This window comes from Larus michahellis, chromosome 1, assembly GCF_964199755.1.
Source record: "Larus michahellis chromosome 1, bLarMic1.1, whole genome shotgun sequence".
Taxonomy (NCBI): Eukaryota; Metazoa; Chordata; class Aves; order Charadriiformes; family Laridae; genus Larus; species Larus michahellis.
In genome coordinates, this window is record NC_133896.1 from 134974079 (window position 1) to 134986711 (window position 12633).

The window sequence follows — 12633 nt, forward strand, 5'->3', positions numbered from 1 at the left end:
ACAGCTGTCATGCACACACACACAAAAAACAAAGCCCTATCAGCACCCTGTCTTTCCTAGTCACATCAGAGATGCTCCTTGCATACTCAAGTTCTTACTCCAGAAACAGGCCCAAGATAATTTACACAGAAGCATCTCCAGAAAAAAAAAAAAAACAAGTGTCCAAGAGTTTGGCAGTAGGCTTGGATTCTCAACATCAGACTCACTTTCACAGTTTGCCACCAACTTCATAAAAGTTGGCAAAATCATTTGATCCCAGCTCTTTAAAAGCATGCAAGTATTCCAGTGGCAAGACAGACCACGCATCCTTTAGACACTGGCTTTGGAAACCAAGATCATTCCCAGGTGCATTTGTTCTAGAGGCAAATCCGTATCCCATAGAAGACTGTAAGCAAAATTGCCCCGGTAGTGCTTGAAGTAGTGTGATTTGGTCTCAATTTGTGGACCTCTGTCTTCTGCATCATGGGGGCTAAACAAAATCCACAGTCACAGGCACAGAGCTACACAGCTTCAAGTAACATGTCATTTGGCCATATTCACCACATACTGATGCCAAGAAGTTGCCCATTTTAGGTACCTTTTAAAAGCCTCTGGAACACTTTCTACAGTGGTCATGTTCAACCTACCTTTCTTACTGGAACCAAGAGCATCATCATCCAGATCTTCATCAAAGATTTCCCTTCCATCTTCTACATAACCTGTCCCATCTATAGAAGAACAAATTGTTAAAAATCTGCATTTTTAATTCTGTCTTCTGATATTTCTAAATGTATTCATAATCCAAAGTTTTACATATTTAAACATTCTTTTTCCCTTTAATATAGTGCAAAAGTTATAAATACAGAAGTGTTAAGAACTACAGCACTCAGGTTTATCTTTTATTACACTAAATATATTATTATGTGTTTAATTAGAAAGTATCAATTACAGTACTTTTTTTTAAAGTTACATCACTGATAACTGGAAATAAAATTTCAAAAACAGTTCTTAATGGAAAAATATTTTCATTATCATCCTAATACACTACTACAAGAACAATGCAAAAGATTCATTTCCATATAAACACTTATCTTTTTTTGGTCTCTTAAAACAATTTGTAAGAATGTACTAACTAGAACTTACCTCAAATCGTGAACATTATGAAGCCCAACTGAGTTATAACACTATAATCAAAATAACTTTCCAAATGAACATACCATCATCGACAATCCAGTCATCATCCTGACGTTCTCTGACCATCTTGGAGTATTCTTCCTCATCTATTTCATCATAAACACTTGTGAACTCCTCAACCTACAGTTAAGGTATACTGAGGATTAACAGTTCCCATACCATTATTTATTAATATAGGTCATTAGTAAGACTAGCAAGCTCCCGAGAAATGCACATTTCCCTACACTGTTACAATGTTCACAACTAGTAAGCGCAGTTATTCATTCAGTTTAAGTTTCTTTTTTGGCAGTGACAAAAGACAAGTTATCAATTTTTAAATCACAGTATACTGAAACTCAAAATCTCCTGAAGGTTTCCTGAAGGGCAGAGGTTTCATCGGTTTATTGCTTATTTCACATTACAAAAAAAATCCAAACATTCCCAGCAATGGTGAGACTTCTGACCTTTGGCTCTACTGTCAAACACCAAGATGAGCTCAATGAAAAGGAAGGTGATTTGATGTGCCCAAGCACAGCGCTGAAGGTGCTCTTCTGTGCCTCAGAGTGAACTTGCATCTTAGTGATCTACACGCTTCAGGCTTCTTTAAATTTATCCACCTCAATGTGGAAGTCACTTCCTGTTGGCATTACAATTAATTGGGCAGTACCAATGTTACACTGCCAGATTTCAGTTCTACCAGTGAAATACTTAAATTTTGGGTTCTTTGTGGAAACACAGCATATCAATATTAATGGATTTCAGTCATGTAAGGCTTTGAAATTAATTTAAAGTTTAAAATCATTTGAAGTTTAAAAAAAAAAAAAAGTACTTCCTATCATAACATTAATTATCCAATTAACATTTTAAAAGTTGGTCCTTCCCTGTGGGGCAGTTATCAAGCAATATCAAGCATGCTTGAACTGCAGTTAGTAGAACTGTTTTAGTTTTGAAAACAGAAAGAAATAAATGACACCAGAAAGCCACAAAACATTCTGAAAAACATACACCTTCAAAAAAATAAAAAAAGCTGATCTGAAAGGCAGATTTTGTTTTCCATAATTTTTAGATATATATAAAGGGTAGGTAGTTAAACATCTTGGCTCACATTCAGTTTCTATTAAAAAGGAAAGACGAGGAATTTTTCACCTCATATCTTATTTTTTCACCAGCTTTGGCTTTTTTCAGACGTTCCAGTGCTTCTTGCTGGCCTCTTCTAGACTTCTTCTCGCGTCTAGAACGCAATGCTGCAAAACTTTCAGACTCATGCATAGCTGCGATGAATTGAAGACAAGAGAACTAAGTTTAGTAATGAGGTGCTGTCATCTGTGGCACTTGATGTTCAGTGATATATTACTAGGTGGATGCAGTTTTGTTAAAAATCAACGTAGAGACCTACTTAGCTAAAAGCACACAGTCACGGATGGCTCTAGATAAGCCAGTTCTGGAATTACACTTGAAGGCGTGGTCTCAGACATGCACAGAGATCAAACAGACTTCTTGCCAGTTCACACTCAGCAAGAAGCTACCACCTAGATTTCCAAAGCACCTCTCAAATCTCATCAACCCCTATCTGCAAAGCATCCCCCCCACTCTTTCCTTGGGAACTTCCAGCTCCTTTTATTTTGCATGTCTCCATGACAACTCAGGAACAGACTGAGACTGACTTAGAAAAGGCCTATATTGCTACAAAGCAGTAATATACGTATATATTTTTTAGGCTGTTTCACTATGTTTAAGAGTGCAGCTCGACTGAGAGAAACTAGTAATTTGTCGACAGAAAACTGCTGCCCCGTTTCCGCCTACAATTCCTTCCCGTGGCAGCACTCCCCCCAGCAAGGTGCTTCCACTTCTCTTAACCTTTTTTTTTTATTATTTTTTTTTGGGGTAGGGGGTGATGGACACATTTATCTGCCCACAGCGAACGAACGGTCCCAATCCAGCTGATGGAAGCAGACCACCAGCCCAGGAACAAGACGAATGGTTTGGTGTGAGGGGCCCGATCCCCTGGCTGCAGCCAGAGAAGACCCGTGGCCAGCGCGAGTGGCCAGGCCAGACCAGGCCAGGCCAGGCCAGGCAGCCAGTCCCTTCCTGGTGACAGCAGGAGCCCAAATCCTTCACGCACCTAGGCAGCGCAACGGAGACAAGCCAACAAGGATTTGGGTTGCTAAAGGCCTGAGATGGGCTAAAAAAGGGGTATTTAGGCTGCCTGGTACCAGATGTGGAAGAACTGTGAAAAGGTAACACTTCGGCTGCATTTACACAAGATTTTCTGTCAATTCTTCGTGTTTACTGTGAGCCAGAGACTAAAGCCACACGCTCCTCCCTAGACAAACGCTATTTTCACCCTCAGCAGCGAGAGACACCCCCCCCCTCCCCGGCCAGCCCACACACCCGCCCGGGATAACCCGGCCTAACTACCGGGCGGGGAAACCAGCGCCGGTGCGGGGGAGCGGTGCGGGGCTTAGGGGGGCCCCTCCTGGGTATAAACCCCCACACAGACACACCGTTACGGCCCGCCGGGAGAGAGTCCCCCCGCTCGGGCAGTGCGGCTGCCGCCACGCCAAGACACCCCTCGGCTGGGGGGTAGTGGGGGGGGGGGGCGCCGGACAGGGACGCGGGACCCTCTCGGCGCGCTGCCCGCCGCGCACGCGCGCTCCCGCACCCGGTGCGCGCGCTCACACCCCACCCCCCCCCACCCGCGCGCCGCCACCCCCGCGCCGCTGCCCCCCGCCTAAAACCCAACTGATGGCGGCGGCAGCCCCGGACGGCCGCGTCCCCTCCGAGCAAGCACCGCAAACGGGCCTCACCGTCCCGGCTGCGAGCGCCGCTCTCCGCCATGGCGCCCGGCCCGGCCCGGCCCGGCCCCGCTCCGCTGGCGCCAAGGCTGCCGCGAAAGTGGCGCGAGACGGCAGCCCCGCGAGCCGCCGGCAGGGCCGCAGCCAATCAGCGGCTGCGGCGCCCGCCGCCCCGCGCGGGGGCGGGCCCGGCCCCAGCGCCGGCCCCGGGGGCGGGAGGATGAGCGGCGGCGGCCGGGTCGGGGAGCGCTGGGCGGCCGCGGGGCGGGGGGGCTCCGTCCGCCTGCCTCCCTCCCACCCGAGAGCCGACAGGAAGCCCCGGGCGAGGAGGAGCTACTTCCTGGGCGAGGCCTGTGCCGCCGGTGGCATGTGTGGGCCCGGGCTCTGGCCGAGGCCTGAGCTGGCAGCCTCGGCCGCCTGAGGAGGCTTGCGGGGCCGGGCCGGGCCCGCCGCTAAAGCCGCGGGTTTGCAGTTGGTGGTTTGTCCCAAGGGCCCGAGGCGGGGGCGAGGGCGAGGGCGGACGGGACGCCCATCAGAACTGCCGCCTGCTGCAGGGATATAAAGGCCCTGAACCACCGTGGTGTGGAGCCTTAATTGAGGCAAAATAACGTAAATGCACGGGCTGGGATTGGGAGAAGGTGGTGGTTTATGTCAGTCGCCTTAAAAGCTGGAGATCATAGAATGTGTTGGGTTGGAAGGGACCTTTACAGGTCTTCTAGTCCAACCCCCTGCAGTAAGCAGGGACATCGTCAACTAGATCACGTTGCTCAGCGCCTCATCAAGCCTGGCCTTGAATGTCTCCAGGGATGGGGCCTCCACCACCTCTGGGCAACCTGTTCCAGTGTCTCACCACCCTCATTGTAAAGAACTTCATCTTAATATCTAATCTAAACCTACCTTGCTCCAGTTTATAACCATTGCCCCTCGTCCTATCGCTACACGCCCTTGCAAACAGCCCCTCCACAGCTTTCTTATAGGCCCCCTTCAGGTACTGGAAGGCCACAGCCTGCAACAACATAACAGTCAGCAGATCAGTACGTGCTGGGAGAAACAAGCATTTCCCACACGTTTTAAGCAATATATAACCATAGGAGCTAGGAGGGTGATCATGACAGGCTATGAATAACAACCATAGTAGCCATGGTTTTCTTTTTGCATATTTAGATTAGGTATCGTTACCCATCACAAGTTTCAGGAGGTCCTTCAGCGAATTACTCCCGTCTCTTCAAAAACAGGGAGTGGCTGGTCAGTTTAGTGACAAAATGGATAAATGGTTTCCCTTCCATTTCCCAAATCCCTTTACCTTTTTTTTTTCCCCCCACCCTTCCTTGCTAGGCATGGGAAAATGAATTCAGACTGGATTTCTTAAGAAGCCAAGTGCATGGAGGGCTCAGAGAAAAGACCTGCTAGCTTTTGCCTTGCATACACCTGATTTTGGCAGGGTGGGGAAGTGGAGTATGTTCTGCTCATCTTGATGCTACGGAGATACTGTTACTCTCATGTGTCAAGTATTACAAGCCAGCCTTCAACTGAGGAGCAAAAGCTGTGTCTAGAAAAGGCTATATTTCAGTTTTAAGTATAGTTGGAAATGTTTTAAAAGACCTCAGTTAAGACAACCAAAGCTTTACAAGTCCTCTCCTCTAAAATGGTTTAGATCTATCTGCCTGCGCCTTCATTAAGAAACCCAGGGAAACTGGAGGGAGTTGTGCTGTTTCACCACAGATGAACCTTGATCTTTTTTCCAAAAACATCAGTGCTGGCCAGTCACTACCCAAAGAACTTGCCACCTTTATTTGCAGAATTTCTGTGGGACCATTTGCTGCTTATGAAAATATGTTAGGCACTGACTCCAGCTTCTTATGAAGACAGGTGGCACCAGCACTTCAGAGCCATTTGAGAGTGAACAGGACTCTGTCCTTACAACTGATATGCTGTTACAGGAGCGTTAGCTAGTATTGTTTGGCCTGGATGTACTGACTATTTTCAGCTGTCTAGAAGAGAGATTTTTTATGGTTCTGAAATTTAAAGTTATTTTCCTTCTCCACAAGGACTCCTTTGCATTGGTAAGAGAAATAAAAAAACTACCAGGCGTTGATCCTTCTAACTTACTTACACGGTTGATGGTACAATGCCACCTCTCACAGCTGGACCTAGTCTTGAATGGAAGCAGAAGAACCACCGTAACTGCCTGTAACAGCTCAGAAGAGACCAGTCTACTCCCCCAGCCACCCCAACATGCCCATTCCCAGGCACACGAGAGAGTGAGACCACCCCTCTTAGCAGTAGCTGGTTATTAGATCAGCTCGGCTGGAGCAAACCCGCATCCTTGGGAACACTGACAGCTATAGGAAGAATGCCTCTCTGACTTACAGACGGCCTTTCATTTGGTGCAGTGTATCCACTGATGGGGTTTTTTTCTCCTTTTTTAAAAACACGCACAAAACAAGGTCACATGAACAAGCATTATGTGGGGTTCAAATTCAGAAGTTACTCAGTTTTTTAAGCTACAACAGAGAAATATTTATAAAATAACAATGTCACAAAATTCTTGAGTTTGAATAAAAATAGAGTGATACTGCATTTCACGCATACCTAGCTTTCACATGCTTTGGAATTTTGAATTGGCTGGATATTAATGCTTTTGATTAAAAAAAACCACAATACCCTTTGTCAGCTCTCATACAAACAGTGGCATATTTGTCATTCAGGTGATGCCATGACTTGAGCGGGTACACAGTGATGCAGTTAATGTACCAAACTGAAGTTGTTGCCATAGCTCCACTGTGGGACAGCACGGATCAAACAAAAGCCTTTTTCATTAATGATAGTTCAATCCTGACATTCATCTCTGGCCATAACAAGAATGTATCTGTTTCCTGCAGCACAGCGTAACAAGCATATTTAAATACTGCAGGGAGGAAAAAAAAGGGAGGGGGCAGGGGATGCACTTTGCTGTGGAAAAGAAAAATAACCCAGCAAGATTTGGGACTTCCTCTGCTAAATGGCTTTATCACAGCAGATTACTTTGAGCTGATCTTTAACCTCCCTTGGGACAGTCATACGAAAACAACTTGGCATGACCTTTGCTCAATTGTCTTTTAAGTACAAGAAGTGGGAATTCCACTGTGCAGTCCAGAGCCACCCAAGGTTCTCTCAAGGAAAGTGTGATAGCTGCAGAGAGAAGTGCAAGAGAAGCACAGTAACGAAGATGGTAGGCAGCCAAAAACACGGTACAGAAGAGGAAGCTCAGGAAACTCCCAGATTTCAACGAAAGGTGACAAATGTATTTTACATGTTGTTAGAGCTGTAATTTAAATACGTAAGCTATGAATAGAAAATATTGTAAACTCATTGCAAGAGCTCCAAGATAATATAAACAGTAGTATATGTTAACATATGAAAGTGCAAATGGAATATAGTACCAAACCAAAGTTAAAAGGAAAAAATAATTACTATATTGAGGATTATTCTTGTCTTTCCTTCTACGTCTATGGCATGTTTGATCTCTCTCAAAGACAGCAGGACAAAAAGTTAAAATGCTGAGATTCAGACATTACACATTAAGCTTATGGTTGATAATTTTTTTAATGATGAAAAAATCTGTTGGAACTAAGAGGGGTGGTATAAGAAACAGAATGCGAGTAAACCATGAGATATAGCAGAAATAGCAAATTCATCAGTACTATGTCTGACTCAAAGTGCCTAAACATTATATTATTGTAAAGTACAGACTGTCTTTGTGGAAAATCGTATGTGTGTGTGCGCGTGTGCTAGTGCTCATGATATGAGTGTATATGCTTTATGTGTATGTTTCCTACAAACGTGGAGTATTTCATTCTCTTACTTTTAATCCTTGTATTGGTCTGAATTAATTCATGTTATCACTCAATTAATGTAAAGTTTTACATCTGATAGGATTCAGCTTTTTGACTAGTCCATTTCAGTAGCTGCTTACTAAACTGTGCTATTCATGTGACTGTTCAACACGAGTTACTTAAACTACTACAGCCTGTATGGGCTGTATAGGGGACTAAACTCCTAAAGGAGCACAGATTACATAAATTAAAAATCAAAAGTGTTGAATTATTACTTACCAATAGGTCTTTGTTTTCAAAACTCTTCACAATAGTTAAAAGAAATAGATTCTTCTCCATTTGTTTATCTTGCTTACTACGCCTGTAAATGCCTTTTGTTCACTGCACAGCTCGTTTTAATTACTTACCTGAGTTACCTGCTAACATGAGGCTGAGGAGAATAAAGTCACTATTAGGATGTTAAGGCTCTGAAATGCAAATGTGAAATAGAAACTAGAACAACACATTGATTTCCATTCTGACAGAAAAAAAAAGGTCTATGGAATGAAGATCCAGAACTATTTTTTTTAATAAAAACAAACATTAAATTCTGATTGCCATTAAATTACAGTGAATCATAGTAACTACCAGAATTGGTGGAATTACACTTACCAGAGCAGAGAGCAGAATCCAATCACCTGCTTGCCTAATACAATATTTCTATTCAAGCCTAGAAGAAAAGTACAAAATATTATAATGTAAATTAAATAAGGAAGACAAGCTAGAGCAAACTCACAGAGAATGAGCCCTCGCATAATTATAATGTCTAAGAATTAAATCCGATGCCAGTGGTATTCAAAAGCATACAGTTATTGCCACAGCATGAAAGTCTCTGTTTTAACTACTTTCAGCACTCTCTCTTTACAATTGCACAAAAATGAACAATTAATGTATAAGCAGAACATTACTGCAGAGAGGCTGTTACATTTCAAGACCTGGCTGAAGATCAAGTGTGCTTCCATGGGTGAGTACTCTCACCGTTTCACATCTCTTCAGCAGGAAGGAGGAAAGCATCATGACATGCTGCAAAGTCTAGTTGTAATCCTGACACCTCTCCATCGCTGTGCTGGTGCTGGTGGAGGCTGGGCTCAAAGCCTGGAGAAGCAGCAATGGACCAGCAATGGTCCAGCAATGGACCAATGAAGCAGGACAGTCAGGGCCCTGACCCCCAGCCCCTGACGACCATGAGCAGGACAGCCTGGGGATGGGAGCCCAGAAGCCAGAGCAGACAAGTCTGTGGTGATGAAGCAGGTCCGAGGTCAAACCAGAAACGTGGCTCTGGGTCATGTCCAGTGATGGTCAGACACAGCCCAGCAATCACCAGTCAGGTCCGCGGTGATGAGGAAGGTCCAAGGTCAAGCCATGGACTCAGCCCGTGGGTGGGGACCAGGATCAGGCCCCATGATGGTAACCGGGGTGAGACACAGCCTGAGGATCACCAGATGAATCCATAGTGACAAGGCAGGTCCAAGGTCAGGCTAGGAATCTGTGGCTGAACTGGAGACCAGCAGTCCTACAGCCCAGCTCCAGCAAGGACTGATGGTGCAGGCCAGAACTCCAACAGAGCCCCCAGGCAGAGGGCAGGGGACCCAGGGGAGGCTGGTCAAGCCTGTCAGTGCCCTCAGGGTCCTGGCCCCGAGGCCCAAGTAAGGTGTGTCCTCACACCTTACAGAGATCTGGGCTCAGGAGGGATTTGCTGTGGAGTGGTTTAATTGCTGTGGACTGTCAGTGGGCTACTTCATGGACACTGAGCCAGGGCAGGGACAAGGGCCATGGCAGAGGGGACTTGTGGGTGGCAGGAGCCCTGGAGACCAGCACCCAGGGGCTGCCAGGTGGGCTCTGGGAAGAGGGTTCACTCAGGAGCCTAGAGCTGGCCAGCATGGTGGGGACACAAAAGCCCATGGTCAGGCTGATGACTCAGGAGGAATCACCAGAGAAGACCCCACACAGCCATGGGCCAGACCCCAGTGTGCTCTATTCAGGGCTCAGGAAGGCCTGAACTAGATGTCAGGGTGCAGCAAGGGTCAGCTGTTCCCTAAGGACAGGGAGACAACACTATGGTATGGCTGGTGGGGTAGGGACCTTGCCACCCAGGGCCCCATAGCCCACAAGGGAGGTGAGCAGGGCAGGCCCAGCCAAGAGTCCAGGTCATCAAACAAGATTTCAAACTTGCCTCATCACCACAGGCAAGCCAGAAGCACAAGTCAGGGGCAGGTCCAGTGGCGGTAACGCGGGTCAGACACAAGCCCAGCGATCACCAGGCAAGTCCGCGGCGATGAGGCAGGGCAGGAAGTCAGTCTGTGGGTTGAGGTCAAGATCAAGTGGGTCCATGGCCATGCTCAGCTGCAACACACCTGGAGCCACCCACACCTACAGCATAGTTCAGGCATGGATGGAAGGCCCAGGGCTGAACTGAAGTGGGGCTCTGGCCCTTGGGCAGCAGGATATGGGGACACCCCAGCTGAGGGTGATCAGGGGTATTAAAGCCTGTTAATGCATTCAGGATATTGACACAGATTCCACGTCAACCTAATAGCATGTCCAGAGCCCTTCATTTATTATAACAAGATCTTACACACTGAATCACTTTCCACTTATATTTGGCTTTCTGGTATCATTAATATTTCACTGTGCTAGGGCAGTGAAACTACAGAAGTTTAGCTGTTACTAAGGGTCACTAATTTTCTCATTCTTACATGTATTTTTCAAAAACTCATGACCTGCTTAGAAATTATTTAATCCACAAGTAATAATACAGGAACTGGGAAAAGACTTTCCACTTTCCCTCTCACCTTTCGCCCATAACTACTTGCCCAGTTTTTTCTACCTCTCCCAGATTCACTGAGGCTTTTACACTGTCAGTGTTCTTCCCCTTAAGGCCACAGCACAAAGCATTTTGTCAAGTAAGATGACGTGAGTAAGTGTGGGATCTTAGAATAATTCAGGTTGGAAGTGACCTCTGGAGATTTCTAGTCATCCCCCTGCTCAAATCAGGCCCAGACAGAGCAGATTGCTCAGTCCATGTCCAGTTGAGGTTTGACTATCTCGAGGATGGAGACTCCATGACCTGCTGTCCCATGCATCAGGACAATCTATGGAGTGGCTTTATTGTTTCCCTCTGCCCCATCTCTATCTTTATGCTCCACAAGCCTTCTAGAAGGCCACTTCTGAAAACAGTGAAGCCTTACTCCTCTGAGTCATCCAAAGGTGAAAAGAACATGCCTGACATATCAGCCCATACCAGCCCTTTTCAAACATGGTAGAGAGCCCACAGAAACACCAGTATTGTTTTGTGCTTGAATATGAGAACAAGTGACAGTAATCTCATTTCAATATTGTACCTGAGCAAAGAGTGACAAATAAGTCCTAGGACTTTTATAGCATGATGAGTACACGTAGGTAAGGTTTGAGAAGCTTTACTGAAGATATTCAGTGAAAGGATTAATAATTTTATTGACATTCTTAAAGATAGGTAGAAATTCATACTAGTCTGACAACTTGGCTTTTGCATTTAACTATGTAAATCCAGAAAGCATATTTCTCTGTTTCCTGTAGTTGATTCTACAGTCTACATCTTACCTTCCCTCATTGCGTTTTTACAACAGAATTTCTTTAGGAAATCTTTGCCCCTCCCCCACCCCTTAAATTTAAATGAGTCTATCAAAAAAGCAGCAAATGTAGCCTCTGACTAAATGAGGTTTGGGGTTTTTTTATATATAAAAAAAGATGTTTTGTTGTCCTGTTTTTCAAAGAAAAAGCCCCCAAAATATCTTCAGGGTATTCTCAATCTCTTTGCCAGAAACAGCTGCATTATGCTGGTAGGAGTTGTCCATAGCTGCTTCCTGGGTAGAAGATGCTCAGCTGCTATCATGTCAGTTCAAAAGTTTCGAAGGTGGAAAAATTATAAGCAACTGAAATAAGATTTTAGGGTCAAACAATCTTAATAACTAGTAAAAGCTACACGAGCTGGCAGATAATCATTATACAGTGCATAAGTACATGCTTTGTTTTAAATAAAGTGTGTATCTCTGCCCAGATTATGAAAAACTCCAGTTACTAAGTTTTTGGTACCCAAAATATTAAACACGAACCCCCAACAATCACTTGAATGCAGTTTACAGTATGATTTTTTGATGTTTTACTTGGCAGGTTTGCATTTGAGATAGTATGGGAAAAAAATTGTGAAGGCATTTGCATGAAAAATTGACAAATGGGACGATAATGCTTTACAAGAACAGTGGAGGGAAAGAAAAATATTGGAAACTTATAATACTGGAAAAGATAGTGTGACAGAATACTGAAGATCGATCCAAGAAGTTTGAAATTGAGCTGGGAGAAAAGGAAGGTACCAGATAGATTGAAAATGTGTAGAAGTGAGTGCAATACAATTATGTGCGAGAAAGGCAGCCTTAGCTTTATGTAGATTTAACGGGATTGGAGTGAAAGCCAGAAGAGGGGAAAAAGAGAGAGGACGGATGACAACAGAGTTTAAATGTAAATAGGAAAGAGATTTTTCTTAAATTGTATTATATCTGTAACAATAAGAAGCCGGACAGGTAGAAGATGACTCATTTAGGCAAATTTTTTACTGAGATATATAAAGAAGTGAGATCTGTAATACTCAGCATTATATTTCTTGGTAGCGGTAAAGTTGCAGCTGTAGTACTGTGCTTGCACCACTCTGGAAGAAATCTATAGAGAACCCAAAATAGAACAGGAAGGATAATGAGAAGATCTGTAAAATACGACCTGTGAGAAACTGTTGGGACAACTGGGGCAGTTTAGCCTAGAAAAGTCATGAGAGACATGACAAAAATACCAACCTACCTGCT

The 12633-nt window shown here is 44.9% G+C and overlaps 1 protein-coding gene across 1 annotated transcript in view; it reads right to left on the reverse strand.

Annotated features, from left to right (window-relative positions):
* Nucleotides 1-4129, reverse strand: part of POLA1 (DNA polymerase alpha 1, catalytic subunit) — a 205338-nt gene extending 201209 nt beyond the window's left edge. Inside the window, exons 1-4 of the mRNA XM_074604397.1 lie at nucleotides 3960-4129; nucleotides 2299-2423; nucleotides 1197-1293; nucleotides 627-707 (exon numbers count right to left, since the gene is read on the reverse strand). Coding sequence (XP_074460498.1) covers nucleotides 627-707; nucleotides 1197-1293; nucleotides 2299-2423; nucleotides 3960-3990 — 334 coding nt within the window. The 5' untranslated portion in view covers nucleotides 3991-4129. The remainder of the gene's footprint in view (nucleotides 1-626; nucleotides 708-1196; nucleotides 1294-2298; nucleotides 2424-3959) is intronic.
* Between the last annotated feature and the right edge of the window lie 8504 nt (nucleotides 4130-12633).